This window comes from Athene noctua, chromosome 10 (assembly GCF_965140245.1).
Source record: "Athene noctua chromosome 10, bAthNoc1.hap1.1, whole genome shotgun sequence".
In the NCBI taxonomy this organism is placed as follows: Eukaryota; Metazoa; Chordata; class Aves; order Strigiformes; family Strigidae; genus Athene; species Athene noctua.
The window spans coordinates 12,937,530-12,959,694 of NC_134046.1; the positions used below are offsets into that span (position 1 = coordinate 12,937,530).

At 40.5% G+C, this 22,165-nt stretch overlaps 1 protein-coding gene across 4 annotated transcripts in view; it reads left to right on the forward strand.

The window, feature by feature from the left end:
- GRM7 (glutamate metabotropic receptor 7) overlaps positions 1 to 22,165 on the forward strand; it is a 308,790-nt gene that overhangs the window by 82,125 nt on the left and 204,500 nt on the right. For all 4 annotated transcript variants that reach the window (XM_074914190.1, XM_074914192.1, XM_074914193.1 and 1 more), the window contains exon 2: positions 21,219 to 21,435. In XM_074914190.1, coding sequence (XP_074770291.1) covers positions 21,219 to 21,435 — 217 coding nt within the window. The remainder of the gene's footprint in view (positions 1 to 21,218; positions 21,436 to 22,165) is intronic.

A 22,165-nucleotide genomic window follows, 5' to 3' on the forward strand; every position in this document is an offset into this window, starting at 1 on the left:
GAGCTGGACACAGCACTGCAGGGGGGGTCTCATGAGAGTGGAGCAGAGGGGGAGAATCCCTTCCCCTGCTGGCTACAGTCATGCTGCGCTCCTTTCTCTACCTCCCCCATCTCCACTGGGGTAAGGTGTGGCAGTCAAAGATTCCACTGGAGCCAGGATCAGGCTGAGGAGAAAGACTCCCCAAGGACATATGAGCATTCACCAGTACTGGGATTCATACACAGGCAATTCTTTTAAATTCTTTTTTTTCTTCTTTTCTCTTTTTTTTTTTTTTCTTGTCACGAAGGGGAAGCTATGTGCTTCACTCAACCTCTTTCACAAACAAATGAATAAATAAAATAAAGCCATAAATGAATAGAGCATTTCTCTTGAAAGCTTGAAAGGAAAAAATAAGGAAAAAATGCTATTAGTTCTATTTTTAAAGACTTGAGAGCTGCTGAGATACCATGGTGATGGAATTGGTGTAAGCACCTAGATAGATACAAATCTCCTGCATGTCTGAATATAATGTAAATGGACCAGGACAGTATGCGCGTGGAAAGTATTTCTGTTTATCTAGTTTCCCTTCAGCTTTCTGTTATTAAACATGGTGATTTCCAAGCTGTCAGCACGGATGTTAAAATCTTCTGGCATTTCTGGCTATGAAGAAGTCCGCAGGATAACAGAACCCGCAAATAAAGCAGCTCCACGCGTGTATTTCCAAGTGCGGTGAGGGCCGAGCGCTCTCCCAGCAGCCCCAGTGCGTGGAGGGCACTGGAGAGTGGTGCAGGGGGAACCCACCGGCTGCAAACTATGCAGCCCAGGGGGCTGGTGGCACCCGTGCCAGCTACAGTGAGTCTCCTGCCCTGTGCCCGCATCTGTGATGACAAGAGCATCTTAGTAGACATTGTCTTAGTGGAGAGTGGCTGGCCACCATTTTGTGGAGCTGCTGAGGAGCTCCACAAAAATCACCGAAAAACCTGGTGAACAACTTGGTAAGCAACGCAAAGAGGAGTTTTGGGGGATAGCTGAAGTGCCAGCATCCTTGGCAAGGGATGCAAAGCTGCCCTGCTGTGGCTGGCTGCTGAGGGAGTCCCCGGGCACAGGGTTGAGCTGCTGTCCCCCCCATCCTCCTTGACTGACAGCTGTCATTCCTGAGGTATTAACAGTAAGGTTCCTGCCATTTAATGCCTGCCAGTGAACTGTCAGCTAGCTGCAATGCATAACTAACTAAGGATACTCCCAGAGCACTGTTATTTAGGAGGGTGGAAAAAAAAAATAATAAAAAAGGCTTGAGTCATTCAGTTGTGACCATATAATGACTCTGTATACAAATTAGATGGATTCACATAGTGCTTATCTAAATTAGGTTGCCATTTTACAATGCTAATTTTCCTGTTGGTTGCTTGTGATACCAGTACACAGCATTTCAAAAATTCCCGTGCTTCTCAGCTCTGAAAATGTGGCGTGATGCAGTGCCTCAGTAAACTGCAGGGTTAGCATAACCTGCTGAGCTTCGGCGACGAAACGCTGGCTTGATCCTTTTGAACTGCTTGTAAGGTTGATAACTGTGACTGCAGTAATTAGTAGCAAGTCTGAAGATCTTGATGAAGTATTCACAAGGGGCTTGTTCCTTTGTGCTGTTCTTTTACCCTCCAGAGGAATAAATAACTGGAGGGAAGGGAATTGAAAAAAAAAAAAAGTAATGAAGAAGAAGGAAATAAAACCCCCTATGCTTATTTCAAGAGCTGACACCTAGGAATCTGATAGACACTTGCAAGATCTAAGTGTAAAAAGGTGGCATTTAAAAAGCTACCAGCATCCTGGTAAAGATGCTGTTGTGCGATGGAGTCAGAGCAGGAGGTGCAACAAAGGAACAGAAGTCATATGCTGAGCATTTGAAAAAATATCTGGATTTTTTTGTCACTCATGTTTTATTACAGCTTATCACACAGAAATAAGACTGTCCCAGTTTACTTTTTGTCTGGGAAAGCTCACATTGTGAACACTGGCATTTAGTATTCATGTAGATACTTTTTTCATTCAAAATTCCCAAAATGTTTTCAAGCGGAGAGTAAAGACTCCTCCCCCTTTCCTTTCCTCAGCCTCTCCTGTGTCCTTTTCCCCTCCTTTTCGCCCTCCTCTCTTCTTCTCTCCCCTCTCCTCATTTTGTGAAATTGGGGCTGGAAGGGCCAATCTGTTCTTGCAGTGAGCTCAACCACTTGTGATGGCTTTAGGCTTCTGTAAACATGGGTCATGGAGCTTGTCTAATTTCTGTCAGCGAGGATGATGTGCTGAGCGTTGCCCTGCTAGTCAGGGACTAATAGGGAAATTCACATCCCATCACCACCATCAAAATGAGCTCTTCTTCCTATGGACTTTCCGGCACTGTTTAATTTGTTCTGGTGATAGCTGATGAAGATCTGTTATATTCAGTTGTTCAAAATTATCTGACACCCAACATTTTGCATAAACTTTCTTTTAGAAATATCTCTTCTATGAGAAGTAAAACAAATATAGTGATTAGGGTATAAACTGCACCTGCATAAACATAAGGTGATCTCCAATGTCATGATGCTCATTTTCATATGATAAATACAGATGCATGGATATTTGCAGAGCACCATTCATTGCAGTGTTAATTCTGTGCATCAGATCTTCAGGCTGCATGATGTGGTACAGCTCTACTGAAGCCAATGACAGTTTTCACCAGCTGAGGATGTGATGCTCTACATACAATTTTTATTTCATGAAAGGGAAAATAATATGGTATCATATAATTTCTTCTTGCCTGCAACTTTTCCTCTGCTCTGCCTCCATATTTCACTTACTTCACATGGTTCCTGAAAGTAAACAGGTTGCTTTGCTCTGTTGGCTTGGTGCTTTAACACCTTGCAGAATCAAACCCTAAATAACAATGGGCACAAGGACTTCCAGCATTAGCAGCCTGTTACATAGAGTAGAGATCTTGAAATATTTAATGCTTTTGAGAAATGAGTTCTGTACCTTTTATCTTTGGAGCTTTTCAGGGTCAGAGTGATCTCTTTCATCTTGACAAAGCTCGCTTGCCCTGTGCAGGGATCAGCTAAAAAAATCTTATGCAAAATTTCAAGATGTACCTGCTAGCAAAATCCCCACAACTCAGAGAGTCAAACACGGAAAGAAAGGTTACAAAGATACAGGAATGCCCGGGGAGCCTGTTAGTTTGATCTCTGAGAGCTTAAATCCACCTTGTAGGCATAAGGATGAACCAGTCAAGAAGCCCATCCAGTGCCAGAGAGAGCGCAAGTCGTCAGTTTGTGGAAGAAAAAGATGTTCCAAATTTTGGTATGTGGGTCATCCAGGTACCATTCAAATTTCCAGAGTACCTGTATCTTTCCTGCTAATGGAATTGCAAGAATAAAGCTATCACCTTTGTTTTGAAACTATCTGGGTAAAAGTGACTTTATTTGCACTTGTTTTTCTTCTCTTTTAATTTCAAAGTGTAAACAAGCCCAGCTATATGCAACTGTGACAGTGTGTAACAGGTCAAATCTATTGTAACAATTCTGCTATTAGGAGAGAAAACGAACTAGACCAAATTTACTTTAGGCATGCACTTTGCAGAGACATTTTCTTTGATTAACGATTGCATGTAATATCCCATATATTGAATACTGACAGCAATTTACACCAAATCGCACACGTGAAACTTCAAAAGGACACTTGTTAGAGAATGTAATCCTATTTTAATGACTGAAAATTATGTTAATAATGGACTAACATTGGCCAGTTCAGTAAGAGTAAGAGAAAGGCAGATGAGGACTAGCAAAGGTTGTTTTCTTAATTGAAAAAGGCTATTGGTACATTTTACTTGGGATTAGTTTCATCACAGACATGGATAAGCATTTTCTTGAAGGATAAGAAATTCTCTGTACCATTTGATGCTTCAGGCACTTAAAAATGTTGGTTATCTATGTGATTTTATGGGATGGCCTAAAATTACCTGGGGGAGAAATGTTTCTGTTTGGGCAAATTGTTGCCCCAGATTGTACGTATTGCCTTCTTTTAAAGAGAAGCTTTTAAGCAGTTGAAAGTTTGTATTTGGTTCAAGGAAAATCATACTTAACGGGGCTGTTAAAGAGGATGAATAATGATAAAAACAATCACATGAAGAGCATAAGAGATTTCTGCAATTTTCCATAATCCTTCAAGCAACTCAGTTTACCAGCACTCCTTTGACTCGAGGGATTAGTTCCTCTCTGTGATGTATTGCCACATGAGAGATGAGGAAGAGAGTTACGCCTGTTCCATCACCCAGTATTTAACTAGCCGCACTGGTTCTGGCTCACAGATGTCGGAGCTGGGGCATCCTGCTGTGATGCAGGCTGAAGCACCAGATAAGTCCAGAAGGGAGCCCTGTGTGCAGTTGCATTGCATATGAGAATATTGCAAAATTATTTTCACTTGGAGGTGAAAGAAGAGTTAGAAATTTGTAAGTTCCCATGAGGAGGAGAGAGAGGGATAGATAGATAGATAGGAGGTCACTGAAGAAAAGTATTGTGTTGGGTGATACGACAAGGGGTAATGGTTTTAAACTGACAGAGTGCAGATTTAGATAAGGAAGAAATTCTTCCCTGTGAGGGTGGTGAGGCCCTGGCACAGGTTGCCCAGAGAAGCTGTGGCTGCCCCCTCCCTGGAAGGGTTCAAGGCCAGGTTGGACGGGGCTTTGGGCAACCTGGGCTGGTGGAAGGTGACCCTGCCCAGGGCAGGGGGGTGGGACAGGATGGGCTTTAATGTCCCTTCCAACCAAAACCAGTCTATGATTGAACGGGTTACAGCAGTAAAATTACAGTATGGCTGCTGCAAGGAGCTGCCTTAATGGCAATAGGCTTTTCCTGTGGCCTGGCTGGTACTGGCAACCCAGGGGAAGTTTTGGGGTGTCTGTGGATTGGGGACTACGGTGTCAGTGAAATGGGCACCTTGTGCCAGGGCTGCTGGGGTTGGCAGCCACCTGGCTTTGCCACTGGCGCTTCACCACATCAGGGAGCCGAGTTCAGGGAGCTGGACAAAACTGATCCTCCCCTCTCTCTATTTTGGTGATATTGTTTATCTTTTTGAATCAGAGTCTTTTTTTAAGCCATGCAGCTTTTTCTGAACGTTTCTTGTTGCACGTGAGTTCACTGCAGGCTTCTTTCCTTGCCTTTGCCTTGGTCTTGCTGCCATGTGAGGGAAGGAGTTGGTGGCCTCTGTGGTGTGGTTTTCATCAGGGTGCTGAAAGACAGAGCTGTTAGAGACTTTTTTTTTAAATATATATATATATTTCTATATCTGGTTGCTTCTGCATGTGTCTAATAACATGGCCCTTAGAAAGTAATTTGGATTAATTAGAATGTCTGGGCACTTTTGTGATAAAGACATGCCAAGTAATTATCCAGTGTCCAGAATAATCTACTGAGCTTGTAAAGTTTAAGTCTGAAAATTATTCTCCCCTAAGTATTTGTCTTTCTAGCTGTATTTCTGTTATTAAATTTGTTTTCCCACAAGTTAGATAAGGAGAAATGTAATTATTTAGCTGGCAAACTTAATGTTGAGGTGAAGAAAACCAGTGAAGGTAAAAGTGTGATTGCCTTGTGTTTTTCCTGTAATAATACATAAATATTTATATATATGTAGAATTACATTGTGATGATGCACTTTGTAAAAGGCCAGAGATGAAATATAAGGAAATAAAAGGTACAGATATTCATTGAAACTTCACTATGTCCTATAATTCTTGTATATGTAGCTGAAGAAATGTCAAATGCAGATTTCTCCCATAATTATAATCCTTCTCACTTATATCTCTTCTTGCCGCATTTCCTCACTCTCCTTTATGCCTAAATCTGTGTCCTGAAGGACCTTGTTCAGTTTCTTATGCTCAGAGGACACAACAGGCCTTTTTTACTCATGATAATGTTTATTTTGGATTAAAGAAAATATGAATCAAAGGCAGTCTAAATATAATCATGCAGTCTCCCTGGTGAAACCAATCCTCACACTCAGGGTCAGCTCAGTGTCCCTACAGAAGTGTCTCAAACTTTCCAAAAGAATATTAAATGCCGCCCGTGACCGTCTTATCTCAAAGGAGTAAATTTTTGACCTTGTGGGCGATGGAAGGGGTAGCGAAGCATTCTGTACGGTCTGGCACTCTTAGTGGTCCCTGCCTCTCTCTCTCTGTGTCCTAAGGATGGACACGCTGCTCATCCCTGGGGGATAAGCAGGCGATGCCTTGTCTGGGAAGCCAGGGAAAACCAGTTTCAGATGCCAGTCAGGCAGTGGGAGTGAGCATCGCCGCCTGTGCAGGTATATGAGGGTCCCCCACCCCAGAGGAGCTCTTGGGAGAAGGCAGCAACTGCAAAGGTCAGTATGTTGGTTGCACCTCACTGGGGAGGGTGCCTGGGAGAAAAGGCTGGTGTACTCTGGGACTACAGGGCAGCTGGCTCTGCTGGGGAATGGGACCCAAGGTGTTTGGGGATGAGTTTGAAGATGACAGGTTTAAGGAAAAGCCGTCTGGAGTGCAGTCGTGTGAGTATTCCCAAAGGAAGCTAAGGGTGAAGCTCTCAGGGCCAGGGAGAAGGAAGACCAGGTTGGGGATATGATGAGAGATGACATTCCCAAGGAAAATGGTCCTCATGATCAGGTCTGATTTCCTCCCTGATGCAATGTCAGCTGGTGCTGGAAAGCTGTAGCTCACCGGGAGAATATCCTTTAGGAAGACACCCAGCCTCGCTGCAGTGCTTTCAGGTGATAGGAAGCTTATTGCCACAGACTAGAGTTTTTCAGTGCCTGGGGTTTTCCCATCTTCACTCTTTGGGTTGTGGAGCAGCAGGGATGCAGCTGCATTATGAACCCGGAGGGAGGTGGGGATGAAAGCAGGGGATGGCTGAGCGTGGTGGGGGCTGCAGCCCCCCCGGGGATGGCTGGGAGCGTGGGGTGGGCTTCCCAAGATGCTGGCACCAGGACCCTGGCTCTGCTTCCCATCGCCTGCCACTGCCAGCCTCACCTGTCGGATCCTGCTTCAGCTATTTCATTTGGAAAACCCTAAAACTGTGAAAGCTGACAACTGAAAACAAGTGCAAGTTTGCTTGAAACCAGCATCTTTCACCCAGTTACATTTCAGAGCTCTGAAATAAATATCACCTTTCAGTAAGACAAGTTGGGGGACCGACATCATGCTCGTATTGTTCTCATGCAATTTGTAGTTTGTAGTTCAAGGTTAGTCCTGGCTGTAGTTTATGTAGCTCATCTGTTTACAGTGAACCTTCTTACATTAACTTTCTCTTGCTGTGGATTAAGAGCAAGATTTTTCCCCTGATAGAGTTGTCATTGCAGCAGCAAGTGATAACTTTTAATAGAGCGATACAAATAATTTATCAAGGGTTTTGTTACAGAGGGACAACTCTAATGTCCCAGACTACTGCTTTAGCACTAATAAACACATCTGAACAAAAGACTTGTAAGTGCTATTCTTAAATGGAGACTTTGCTCTACTAGATATCTGAAATTGAGAACGCATTTGTATCATATCTTTACTAAAATTGTATATAGAAGTTTCCTGTTTACCACACCATTTGTAAGGGTTATGAGATAAAAACAGGTAGTTGTGTTCTTCCCCCCACACAGTATATTTTACTTACTATAGGAAACAGTTCTTTGCTGTTTACATTGGCTGCTGCTGAAACTCAGTGCATCTTAGATGCTCTGAAATGCTCTTCTGAATTTCACATTGTAAAAGAAGGCAATATGTGTCAGTTTAAAAAAAAAAAAAAAAAAAGAAAAGAACGGACAAGTTAGATTTTTATCCTTGAGTTTATTTAGGCCATAACTCCTCTCTAGCAGTTGTAGGAATCAATTTACCACAGGTAGGAAAACTCACGCTGTACGTTGCAGACCTGGGATAATCTGCTCTATGGTTTTAGTCTCATCCTGATTGCTACCACTATTAGGCATTTGTATAATATCCATAGTGCTAATTGGTAGCCCTGACATGTTTTCTTATTCCTCTTCTCCCCACGCATAGGTGCTGTGTGCAGGTATGAGCGCTCCTGGGCTCCCCCGGCAGCGTGCTGGGGCATCGCAGGCTCATGGGGAGACCCTTCAGCTTAAAGGGAATTTATGCCACTTGACGTCACTGGTGCAACGCTTGCAGAAGCGATGCTGTTCCATAACCGCAGGCTGATGTTTTGGTGTGGGGAGGTATATCGCTTTGTTCGTAAGCGAGGATTAGTTTTATAGCTCTGGATTCATCATTTCCAGTTACTTAACCACAGTTTCACCCTGGGCATCATGTGTAGTCAGGGCAGAGAGAACCATTTCCAGGACAGAAGGAAAAAGTGAAAAAACCTGATAGAAGAATGTAGTATGAATGACCAGAACTGAAGCAAGAGATTCAAATAGGAGCTTACACGTATTCTTTTTAACCCACAGTTTTGTTCTTGCCTTTTAATAATGTGCTGATCCAAAACAAAATAGCTTTTTAAGTTTCAGCTTAAAGAGAACCATTTAGGCAATCACAGTATGGTAGCATGTTAAAAATGTAGTTTTCTGTATTATTTGACACATTTTAAAATACAAGAATACCTCCAATATTACGTGGAAGGAAAGAATCAAACTCCAGAAACTGTTTAAAACACCATTCTCCTGCTTCAAATGCAGCTGATACGTGTGTGAGTTTTCTGTAGAGGATCTAGGGGAAGGGAACTGGAGAAGGTCTCACTCTGAAAGACTTTTTGTTAAAATGAAGACCACTTGGAGATGTTATGATGAGTATAGATTCATAATTTTGCAATATCTTATCGGCGAAAGTCTTTCACAGGGACAGTTTTGCTCATCATGATATTCAGCTTCTTGCTGAAAGTTTACAGTGAAATTGTAAATAAACACTTAATGTAGATAAATCTTTATTGGCAGATTTTAGATGTGTTATTCTGTAAAGACAAGAAAGCCATAGGCTTTATTCTCCTTGACTATAAGACACTTTGCTATATTGAAAATTTAGGAATAAATATTCAAATCACAGCCTCATTTTCCACAACATAAACACGGATGCTCGCCTAGAAATGCAATTATGAGATATACTCAAATACTAACTCAACAGCTTTCATTTAGTCTAATAACTAAGCTTTGAAGAATGATTGTTTCACGTTGTACCACACTGCAATTTGTTTCCACTGTAGTGGGCTTGTGTGTGTCTGTGTTTGCGTATTACTTTCAGAAAACTGTGTTATGCTATTGAGCTTTTCTATATTTCAGCCTGTCTGCTGAATAAGTATTTACTGTTGTTGTCTTTATCAGGCTACTTTCAAAATCAATGAGATTTATACTTGCAGATTAAAAACCTTTTAAAATATGCATAGACAATATAAGGTTCAATTATATGTTTGCGATGAATGGAGCAATGTGTACACATAAATAAAACATAAAAGCTGCTTTGCTGTGTTTATCTTCTGGTTCTGATTTATTTTCAAAATAATTAGAATTTGTGAGTCCGTATTTGGATGTGTGAGCTCCAATCACTGCGAGCATATTTATGCTTATATATCTGCTTGGTGTACATACATACATCACTCCGTTAATGGTGACTGACTGACTTCTCAGATTTTGGAAATGCAGATGGTGTATGGGAGCGGTATACATAAAAGGAGAAGAAAACAAACCTACCTACTGCTGCCGTGTCCCATAACTGAGTGTAGGGCACACACAGACTCTGGTTCTCTGCTCAGCATTTCTTCGAATGGTTGAAGTGACTCTTCTGAGAATGCCTTGCTTGATGTAGGAAGCAGGCTTCAGTCCTCAAGGGATTATTTTTTAGCATCTAGAAGACCTTGAAGCATGTGTTCTGACTGTGTAAGAGGCAGCCATGACTCCCTCTGCTTCATTGTGCAAGACTTGGAAAGTCTTGATGTCAGCCTCTTCAAAATGCGAGGCTACCTAAGACAGCATCCTTTCCCATTCCCAAGTGCCTGATGGGTTAGATAACCATTAATCTTCTTTTTAGCAATGTGGTACAAACACATTTGTGTTTTTGACACATTATTTTGTTATCTGTAGCATTTAATGGTTTCTACCCTTTGAGATACCACTGCCTGTTTTATCTCCTGGAGATACCACTTTCTTAGGCTGTGATAGAAGTAAACAACCCCAAAAGTAGATTCAGAATGTGACTCTTTTAAACATGTTCTCTCTCTTTCATAGAGTAGTTTTGTAATTATGTTTTATGTTTTAGACATTGTGGTGTGTCATGGGATAAAAGTGTGACAGAAGATCCATGTATGTTATTTGTAGGCTGAATTTGAATCACAGCATGAGGTTGAAAAGACTGTTGCTGCATAAGCAGCTTTGTTGTACCATATGATTACAAAAATGTGGCCATTAGAAAGGTTATAGGGTCCCTGTACTCCCATCACCTTACGTGAGTTCAGCTAAAAATTGGCTTGAAGTATTAGCTCATAATAGACAAGATCCTTTGATGCTTTGTTAAGATTTCAAATTACCTCTAGCAGAGTGCCATCTATTATTTTAATGCTGCTCTCAAGCTTTTGTTCTATCAGGGCTGGAGTTAAAATATGAAGAGCCGTGCATTCTTGCATTGCAACGGATGGGCAATCACTGCTGATATTTTAACTGATGTATCCTAGGAGGAATATTCTAGTTAGTATTGTCAAATCAGTGAATATGCACTGGTATGTATAAATGTGCTGTGCTGGTCATATCTCATCCACAAGATCTGCAAACCAGCAGAGCTTTATCGCCTTGCTAGTTTATGAGCAAGCCAGCGGAAATTCTTAAGTTAAATACTTCAAGTAAAAACATTAAGTGCTGAAGTTTCAGAACGGTACGTGTTCCTTTGTCTTTATTGTCAGTAATCTCTCTTGTGCAGTAGGTGAATATTTTTGTTTGCAAGTGGGAGCTGTAAGAGGTTCCCTATGTCTGGATGTGTGTGTTGTGTCAGGAGGTGATAATTTTGGCTTCTGTCTGTATGTCAGGGAGGATGGACCCAGCCTGCACAGGGGAAGGAGCTTGTACCTCTGCCTGCCTGCATCAGGGAATGTGGAAATGTATCTCTGCAAAGGGATGGGGGAGTTTGAAGTCCATATATATCTAGGGCTAGGAAGAATAATAATAATAATAAACATTAAATTTCAAATCTAATAGTATTAAATCAAAATATACATAAACCAATAAATTAAAATGTAAGGAGTATAAATAAAAAATAATTTCTGAGAAGTGGGCACTTAGAAGTCATCCTCATAATCACATAAACTCAACTTTATGCCCAAAGAGGAAACACACAAACCAGGCAAGTGTGTGTCTAAAAATCTTTTTCAATTTCACTGTAAATTCAAAGAATGATTTCTGGTAATTTTTAAAAATTTCTTCCAAGGAATGCTTTGAAACAAAAAAAGTCCCAAGGTATGGCAATTTATTGGAAAAAAATTAGCAACTCGGATGATAACAGTTGTTCTTGTAAACACAACTAATACCTGCAAACAAAAAGAACCTATTTTTATGTTGTTGTGGGTGTGCTGTAACACAACAGCTAAGAAATGTTAAAGAACATCACGTCTTTTGATACACAGAGGAACATATTTTTGACTCTCAAAGGAGTAGTCTTCAATACGTATGAAGCTTTTGTGTCCAAACTACAGCATAGACCGAGATTTTTATTTAAGTAATTCTCTATAGGACACAAAGTGAAAGAACAGTTGAATTCCACTTGGGCCTCACCTATTTCTAAAACAATGTGCAATATTGACAGTGCTGTTGAAATCCTGTTCTGCCTTCCTCAAAGGTGTTCTATTTTTGTAGTAGCAGTACAGTGGGAACTGTGCTTTTTGGCACAGCTTGGTCAAAAGGTTTGAATGAATTATTTTTAAGAATCAGAAACTTTTTGAATTGGTTCATAGGACCTTCTCAAAGGAACTTGATTACAAAGAATGCTCTTTGCCCATGGGAAAGGTTATTAGACTGTTAACTGCAGAAAAGGCACTTTACCAGAGCTGTAAATCTCAAAACATTCAGCAAAGTAGGTTATATCTATATTGGTGCTTCATGACTTTGCTTCTCCATTTGTAGTAGGTCTTTGAGCAGATCTTTGGTGGCTAAGTGTTTCATATCAAGGTAATGTCGGTGGTCTTGCCTCAGGGACAAAAACCTGGAATTGCAATCCATGCTTTATACTACCTACTCCGCTCTTGTACCTCCTCCTACAGCATAATAGATCAGTATGGCAGATGCAACTTTTTATTTCTCTAGTTTATTGAGTCAAGTGTTCTTACTGTCTTGGGGCAGTGTGGAAGAGCCAGGACTAGTGCTCCAATTGAGTGAGAGCTGGTTGAAGTGCAGGCAGGCACAAGGCACAACCTTGCTCGGAGAGGAAGGCATTGTCAGGGAAAAGGTTTTTAAAAAAATTTGTTTATGCCTGTGTAGGAAGAGAAGTGAGCCTGTAGGTTCATTATAAATTGACTCAGTGCTGTAGACCTTAGCCACTTGGAATATGTCCAGTGAGACAGGTATCTGTCTTCATGTGCCTGGGCACCCTCGTGCACAGATTAGACAAAAGAAAGTTCTAAAGATGAAAGTATAAATGGAGAATTCTTAATCCACAATATGTAAACTTTTTGCGACAGGTGATAGAAGGACAGTATTATTTACAGCCTTATAAGGAGATAAGATGCTTATTTTCATGCTAAGACTAATTTTCATTAAAATTGTCAATCTATTCAAGGATCTTTTAGCATTTAAAATCTAAGAGATCACCTTCTATTTTGCAGCTATAAAAGCCAAGCTATGCCATAAGCTCATCGTTGTCACAAGTAGACCTGGTTCTAGGCACAGGTCATCACGATGAAATATAGGGATATTTCATATTGATGGACACCTCTTGTTTTACTATGTTTTTATAATCTTTTTCTTCCTTCTTTCTGTCTGAGTTGCTAAAATGCTATGTGGACAGTACTAATTGCTGTAATTATTGTTCCCTTAATTGCTACATTTTTTTTTTTTCTGGAGCAATTCATATGAGTACTTTCTTATTCTAGAAAAGGAAGTGGGAAAGGCCTTGTAGATATGGAAAATACTCCTAGCTTGCCAATAGTATTCAGGATGTCATTCCAGCTTAATGCTATGACAGTTATGCTAGGGATGAAGGTTGAGTTATGTGCCTGGAAATGGGCTCTTTCATATGCCCTTTTCAGGTTTGAAATAAATTTAAAAAAATATAATGTATTCCATTAGAAAGCCAGTGACAGTTATGTCTTCTATTTGAGAAAACCAAAGTAGCATTGGAGGTGTTTGTTTCAGTAATGGTTTGCATCCATTACAGTATCGGTAATCAAGGAGTTGTGAATTTTAAAAGGTCTTTTTTACCAGATCCATTGCTACACAACAACCCATGTTGCTCCATCTTGTCGGGATGTCAAATCAGCGATGCATCGCTCTCATAACAGCTCTGTTAAGGTCTATTACTGCACTATTCAATTACAGGGAGTCCTTTAACAGGACTGGCCTTCCCTCTTAATTTCCACCCAACAATCTGCATGGAGCTTCTAATGTTTATTCATTATGTATTGAAACTGAAGTCTATGCTGCACAGCAAGACAATTCAGTGAAATGAAATTACAGATAACTTCTCCCTGTAGTTCCCCATGTTTTGTTAGTTCATTACCCTTCCTGACACTACTTAATTCTCCTATCACACTGTCAGTCTTGAATTATCTGGTACTGAGAGGTCCACACAGCAGTGACCTCATCCAGTTTTTCATTGATGATTTGTCAAGAATGCCTATAGTTCTTCATAAATATGGAATTTTGCCATCCCACTTGGAAATACCCACAAAAAAAAAAACCTTGTATGAGGCTTGGGAGCTCTGACATAGGTCCTCAACTGCAGATGCTGACTGCTTCAAAAACATCTCCTTTAAAATGCTTTGGAAAGGGGGCTTTACTCTGCTTGATTGACATTTTAGTATTCCTTTCCATCTATATGGTCAGGTTGAGAGAAGACCCACTCACATATTAGCTGAAGTCGTAACATGGGACAAGTAGTGTGAGTGCTCACCCAGCACAGTGAGGTTTGGAGCAATGGGCACCAAAACATAGGCAAAATTCATGTATGTGAATCATTTATTTGGTTTATTTTCTTAGTGTTTCTTTTGTTGCTCTTGAAGATATTTCTGTTCTGTTAAATGCGCTTCTCCTCCTCCAGGCTCAGCTCCTCATTTGTATTTGGTGTTGTTTATATTTGTATTCCTGTACCTTATGAAATATCTATCCAATTCCCTTGCAGGTGATTGTGTTGATCTCTAATACATCATTAGGAATTCACCGTGGGATAACATAAGAGAGGTGGTGATGTGAGCAAACACGGCTTTGTTTGAACACCAGTAGCTTTAGTAATTGGTAAACAGAATGAGAGAAACTGAGGTGAACTGTAAAATAGATTAATGGTTTTGAAATGTTTCTGTTATACAAATGCCTTTCTTCCATTGTGCTGCTTTTGTTCATTGCTCAGAAGAATTTGTTCTTGTGGTGTGACTTCGGCACACAGCAACAGGTTTCCCATATGTAAACATCTTACAGACTATGGCAGAGCTATACAGAAACACTTTCTATCACTTTTAAAATTGATTTACATTAAAACTTTTTTGTTAATTGTTTTGCCTCTTTTTCTCATTGTCAACATTTGATTCTTGAGTATAAAAAGTATAAAAGTATAAAAATCAGCTTGAAACACACTACTTCTACTTTCTACTACTACTTTCAACATAAACATAATAAGGAGGGATTATCAAAGCACTTTAGAAGGATTTGTTCTCATCATTACCTAAGACTGTTGGGAATATTATTCCCTAGTCTTTTAAGAGCCCTAGAGCAAGAATTGCAATAATAGTTGTTTTCATATGCACCTTTCCGGGCACACGCTGGTAGATTGACACCTCAAGAAAATCTACCCAAAGCTACTGATTTAGCAGTGTTCGGTTTATGGAAGGGCTAGTGAGGAGGAGAACAAAAGGCAGGGATATTATTTGTTATATATGCCCCCATGCCGGTCAGCTGGCTGGCATGCTGTGAGGCCACCGACCGCTGCAGGGCAGGCGAGAGCTGAGGCCGTTGCACCACCCCACAGATGTCAGCCCCTGACCAAACGGAGTGAACTCAAATTTCCCCTCCAGCCAAGTGGAAATAAGCAGTAAGGTTCATTCCTGTTACCTTAGGAAGCTTTGAGTCATAATCTGATTTTATTTTGTATCTATCTCAGGCAAAATTGTCTTCCTGTTTGGAACAATGCAAAAATGAAGAAAGTGTAGAGGAGTTTTGCCCAGAGAAAACAGCTAGTTAGAAACTTCAAATAATTTTAATTCAAGTCAGTGAAAACAATTATATGCAGTTCACAGGATGCTGAAGCTGTTTGTTATGCAATTTGAGATGTAAATGGTGAACAAAGAGGAGTTGTACTAACTGATGATTAAATCCTGACATGATAAATTTCTACATGAATAAAATCTGAGACCTAAACAGATTCAAGATTGTTAGTCATCCATCAGTTCACACCAAAGAGTTTTGCAGCCAAGTGAAAAGTCTTCAAGCATCTTATTTTTGTAAAGTTAAGTTATTGGTATTGGCAGGATTTTGCAATTTGTGTAGACTGACACTGCACTGCTACTTGAGATGAGTTCAAGAGGCTTTATCAAAGTGGGGTTTGGGTTTTTTTCTATTGTCAGGAAATCATATCAATAAAACCTAATAGGAAGTTGGAAATAAAAATGCAGCAAACTGTGAACTTAATATTACCCTGGTGGGAGCTCATTAATATCTCAACAGGTATACTCATGCATTATCTTAATTGCACATGGTCCTTAGGGAAATTGCCTTTTCTGAAGTTTTCTGACTACTGTCATTTAGTGAGTTGAGTTCAGGTGCACCATTTTATTAATCTTTTAATAAGTTACGGAGGAGATGTAGCCTAACTCAAACACATTTGAAGTAGCATAGTAGCAATAATTATTTTTATGGTTCCACTGATTTACGAGGTTCTTGGCCGTGCAAGTGAATTTGCCGACAGAGTTAGACAGAGGTGATGAGGGTGTGGGCAGTTAGCCCAGTGCTTGACAGTTACTGCAGCTTTGGAGAGAGCTGGTTTGTCTTCTGACACTGGGTCTCTTGTGTGTTTCCAGTTGAGACAGTTGGCCGTTAGCAAGTAGCTGGCCACTTTCTGTTGTTTTGCTTGAAAAGAAGCGTCTGTTGAACAGGGAGAGAAGGAGGGGGATGTGGCATGAGGTGATAATACAAAGTAAGTTTGAAATGAAGAATTGGAGCAACAAATATGTATTTCCGTTGCTTTTTACTCTGAAATATGCAGTTCCAGATCCCATATTGGAAAATGTTTGACGCTGCAAAAAGTGACTTAGGAGACCATCACAGAGACAGGTTGATTGTTGGTGTGGTTTTTGGTGCCACTGCTCACAAAACAGGCTCTGCTTTTCTAGCAGGACAACCAAGTGTGACCAAGAGACAACTTTTCGTTAACAGAAGAAAATGAAATAAATGAAGAATAATGTTCAATGTTAAAAATCAATTAACATCAATTAATCACTGACTAATGCAGTGTTCCCAGCATTAATCATTCACTCTTACTGTAATCAGAACATCAGCCAGGCAAAAGACACATAAAACTCCTGAGTGTGATGTTTGCCATAGTTGTATAAACACGAAGTCTGCCTTCAGGAAAATCTGCCTGTCACATCAGTGACCTGCTTATCCATCTGCTGAGTGTCCTTCAGAAAGCTCAAGCGCCACCCACATCTTGTTATGGTGGTGAAGGCTTGGGCAGGATGCCTCTTCTGCAAACACTGACTGCTATGTAGCATGTGAAGGAGGACCATGGGCTTTTCTCACTCGTAGCTTTGCTACATAAGGGCCAGGGGGATTTTTATCCCCTTTGCTTTATGGATCACAACTCTTCTGCCAAGATGTTAGAACCATTTGGAAAGCAGACTGTAATTCCTGAGAGCTTTTTGATGTTTCAAATGTGTTTTAGAACAGAAAATAGGAGAAAATATGATGGAAGAGAAAGCTTGCTGCTTTCAACTAAAGTTCTGAATGTGAGATGTCTCAAACCGGACCTTTGCAGGACCAAAAGTAGAATGAGTATGGCTTAAGTAAAGAACAGTGCTGTGCTTAAAAACTTGTAAAAATGGGGAAAGCTGTAGAGAAGGGGGAGTGCAAACCTTTTTATTTAGGCGCTATTTATTTGGTAAGTTGGGTGAAGTGGATTAACTTCCAATTTTTTGTGTGGTTAGAGGATGGTGCAGGCTAGCCAGTACTGTCAGATAGCTGTTGTTTGCCAGCCTGAACCGTATCAGCAGCTTTCAAAACCAGACTGGAAAGAAAACTGGCAGAGATTGGTACTTCTAAGAGGACATTTAGGGAACACACTAGGTAGCAGCAAGACTACATGTAAGTTCAACTACTGCTCAGGCATCCCCAGGATAGTACCACAGCTTGTTCTGCCTTTTGCTCATTGATCTTATGTCTGCACATGAGCAGGAGACTTCCTGTCAGAGGGCTGATCGTTCAGCACCTTTTGGCAGTGCTAAATGGTGGTTTTACAAACTGATCGGGGTGGAGAAGAGTTGGTTATTAAATGTCCAGCTATTTAACTGTGGTTTTGTGTGGATAGCTTTATTAAGGCTTTTTTCTGCACCTTTGAATCTGAAATCCAGTCTGTATGCATCCAGCCACTGCCCTCCTGGTTTGCGTGGGGAGGCTCCAGCCTCCTGCCCTGAGCGGGAGGCCTGGGCCACTCTTGAGAAGCCACCAGCATGTGCTTGAGAGAGGTGGACCAAGGGGATGAATTTCATGATTAGAGAGAGTAATAAAATTATACCCTTTCCTGTTCTTCCTTGGCCCCCACTCATCCTCCTTGCATGGTGAGACCATCTGCATCATCTTTGGGAACAGGGAATGGTGACATTTGTCCAGTTTGGGGTTGGGTCTTGATGAACTGGATCAATCCATTTTTATTTTTGAGTGCACTTCAGCTTTCACAGGAGCTGAAGGGGCACCTGGTGAGCAGCCATCAGCATGCAGCAGCAATCTATGTTGTCCTTTGGATGTTGGTCTGACGAGTATAAGCTCTGTGAAGAGATCTCAGAGAGGAGAGGGGATCTGACTGGAGTTCATACGATGTTGCATTTTTCAAATTAAAGTCACTCTTGGTAAAAACAAAACAGTAACGCAGAGGAACATATGGTGTGAAGTGTGGGAGAAAGATTTCCAGCTGAGTCTGTAAGAGGTTTGTCCACATCCAATTGGATGCAAATGTTAAAAAAGGAAGAGAAGAACAAAAGAGGCATTGTTATATTTTAGGTGATGCAAACAGATGTTCAGTTTGGACATCGGAGTTGCTGCCTGTGTGCTTGGGAAGGCGTGCGGGAAGCAAAAACATGTAGGTGTCTGCAACGTGCTCTGATGTACTGGACAAAGTTGAACTCTAATGACTGCAGTCTAGATCGTATCCATTTAAGGACTTTTCTCCCTGTATTCAGAAAAATCTTACGAAAATTCTACTTATATATAACTTTATGTTGCTTTTATATATTCTCTAAGAAACATTGGTAAAATGTTTTTATACATTTTTGTACTCCAAGTGATTGAAACAACCAGACGTGGTTAATATTTTATGGACAGACAAAAAGAGTAAAAAAACAGAAAGTCTCCCAAGTAATATAAGCAATGGAGCAAATTCTGTAAAAGCTTTGCTTTTGTAAAAGTTCAGAATATGCTCCTTTTGAATTTTAGTTGAAAAAGCAGTTGTTGGCAAGTTGGAATACAAACATTGCCACAGATAAAAATTCATATTTCATCCTTTCTTTTATTTATAATTTAGAAAAACAGCAATCGACTATCTCAGTATGGCTCTGTGTGCGGGACTGCGTGTTGCATACTGGATGCTTGTCTGATAACAGGTACACAGCACCCAGTCAGCCTGGTTAAGTGTTCTGCTTAATATAATACCATCCAATGAAAAGATGAATCAAGCTGATAAGCAGCTGAACAAGCTTCGTTAACTGCTTTGTACAAATGAGAAGAGAGCGATCCTAAAATGTCACTGATCATTTATTACAACAGCAATTGTAGGCACAGACAAACTAGGAATTTAACTTACTTTTGACAGCCAAGGTGCCCAGCATTTTCTGTGCAACTGCAGTAGCTGGTGTTAGCTGAAAGTCATTCCTAAGGTAGATTAAAGATAAAAAACCCTGATAAATTGGTGTAATCGATCTATTTGTCTCTGAGAGTGGTCCCCAAGCTTTGCTGTCCCCTAGGCAAAATACTGAGCAAGTAAATCATGCACCAGTGGTCAACACCACACTGTGTTCTTCCCAGCAGCCTCAATTTTAACTTTTGTAATTTTCTGTGACTGGAGCACTTGGAAGGTCTTGCTGGCAATGTGCTGTCCACAAGCCACAGATCTAAAATAAATCTGGCAAGGCTTTGAAGACAATTGCTGTCTTCCATTAAAAACCTAAAGCATCCTAGCTTTCAGCTCAATTAGCTGCATCTGTGGTTTTAAGACCAACAGACATGCAAAGGACTGACATGACGCATCCAAAGGAAAGACTGTGCCAAATGACAGGGGACAGAGTTCTCTGACATCCACAGTGACAGCCTGAGCACCTGCTGAAAGTTTAAGTGTTTGTTTAGGTTTAATAATTCATAGTAAGTAAGAGTGGTCCTGAGCCTGAAATTGATCCCGCCAGCTCCCTGCGCAGGGGTCCAGCCAGCGTGGGGCTTGAGCAAGGGTCACAAGCCATGTTTCGCTCTAGGCTGATGCTGAATGAAGCTATAGAGATCTTAGTCATGTGCTATGGCTTGTTATGGTTTATAATAAAACAGTAGATACTACCTGTATACACAGGAACGTGTCTCAAAAAATGTTGGGGTTTTTAATAATTTTGGATGGTTTGATAAGTTCACTTATCTGCTGGGTCTTCAGCAGCAATTTTTCTTTACAGGTCTGCTTTTACTCTGCTGTAGTAGTCATAAATGTACATACAGATATACAGATATAGTGTGTATTTCTCTCATCTATTGCTGAACTCTGTCAGAACCAAAGGCGCCAACCCCTTTGCAGTATTGAGCCTGGGGAAATAAAATGTTTATTCTTCTGAGAAGGCAAGAAAGCTAATAAATACTTGTAGGAATGCTGTGCAGAGACAGAATATGAGAATGTAGAAGATGCTTGTACTGAGGCATGAAATACTGACCTTTCTGCAGTCTAGAAGTCTCAAAACATTATATATGATCATGTTTGTGTATATTGCAAATCTTTTTTTTTCCTTCCTTGGCATCTCAAGTGAGAATTATGGCAGGTTCCTTAATTTAAGGAGCAGTCCCAGACTGTTACTCAAACAATTGCATAATGGCTTTGGGGATTAACATACTGTCAGCTTGATAACTGCTTAGGGACCTTTGTTATCAACGAGAAAATAGCCCTGAACAATATTCTGGTCTCTCTGTTATAAAAAGTAACTTAGTTTCCTCTGCAGTCTGCCCTGAGAAGGAAAAGCAATGTCTGCTTTGTCATGGGCAAGAGTTTTAGGACAGAGCTGAATCGTGACCAGGTTGTCTTTGTGGGCCAGATATGTCCATGCTCAGCAATCTTCATGGCTGTTCTTCATCAGAAAGGATAAAAAAATAAACATTGTTTTGTTTAAATCTGGAGTTGCAGTTTAATGTTGAAGAGCTGCTTCATCCTCCAAAAACTGATGAAGTGTCCTTCTGGTGTTCAGCCAGTGATGGCTGGTATAGGTTTAAACTTGGCTGCATTCAGGATCCCAAATAACCTGATGCTAGTATAACCAGTATAAACAGTAAATACCAGTATAACCAGTATAATCAGTAAAAAGGATATAGTGAGAAAAATGTTTTGTGTGTGCTATATTTGATTAAGATTGCCTGAAAGGAAGAAATTACGAATGTGTACATATACAGTTGCTTTCAATTGATTAATGATTTTTCTGTGTAACTTGAAGTCAATGAAAAGATTGTTTCTTTGACTTGTACATTGTAAAGGAACATAATGGGGAAATACAGATGGATACAACAAAGATGAAGCAAGGCTCAGCTGAAGCTAACTGCTTTAGCTAACTGCAGCAAGAATTGCAATAAGTATATGAATATGTATATTTATCAGAAATTATTTTTTTCTACAGATCCCACAAATCAGTTATGCCTCAACTGCACCAGAGTTGAGTGATGACAGGCGCTATGATTTCTTCTCACGTGTGGTTCCTCCAGATTCCTTCCAAGCACAAGCAATGGTGGACATTGTGAAAGCTTTGGGATGGAATTATGTGTCCACTTTGGCATCTGAAGGGAATTATGGAGAAAAAGGAGTCGAGTCCTTCATGCAAATTTCCAGAGAGGCAGGTAGGCAATGCCCATCCTCCCTCCAGAAAACGCTATAGAATAATCAATGTTATTTTGTACCAAATGTTGTTGTATTTTTCTAGAACATATATTTCATTCTAAATTTGCTCCAGTTCTTCGCAATGCCTGTGTAGTGGCTTCTAGAAACTCTCATTCCTAAATTACTTATGGAGTTTCAGAGAGTTTGAAACTTTAGTGGTTTTCAATCATTTCTGGAGAAAATAGAAAACCTTGAGTCTTATCAAGCTTCTACTATTCCACTGGATGGCATTATATTATGTTGACATGGGTAGAAGACAGATTTTAAAATGCTGGGCTTTTATCTCTCCACAGCTAGAATTTCTGTGAAGACTGCTTGTTACTAGACATTGAGTTGTGTCATGCTATTGCTGTTCACCTTTCAGATCGCTGCCTGATTTGTATTGCTTTTCTTTAGCATCTCAATTCAGCTGAGAAAATTCATAATCTTTTACTTGAAGGCTCAAATATTACTGGCCTTGGATATGGAGGCAACAAAACTCAGTGGTGTGATGCGAGACACGTCAGACCTTTGGTGTGATGCATCACATTTGTCTTGTTACTGGTTTCATCTAGTGGTGTCTCAAGAAGGCCAAACTGTGTTGGACAATGTCACCTATGTTCTGAGAGGAGGGGGAAATGCTGCATCTTGTGCTGGGTGAGGCTTTTGGTATCGAGTTGAATCTTCATAATTTTGTTGACAGAAATCTCC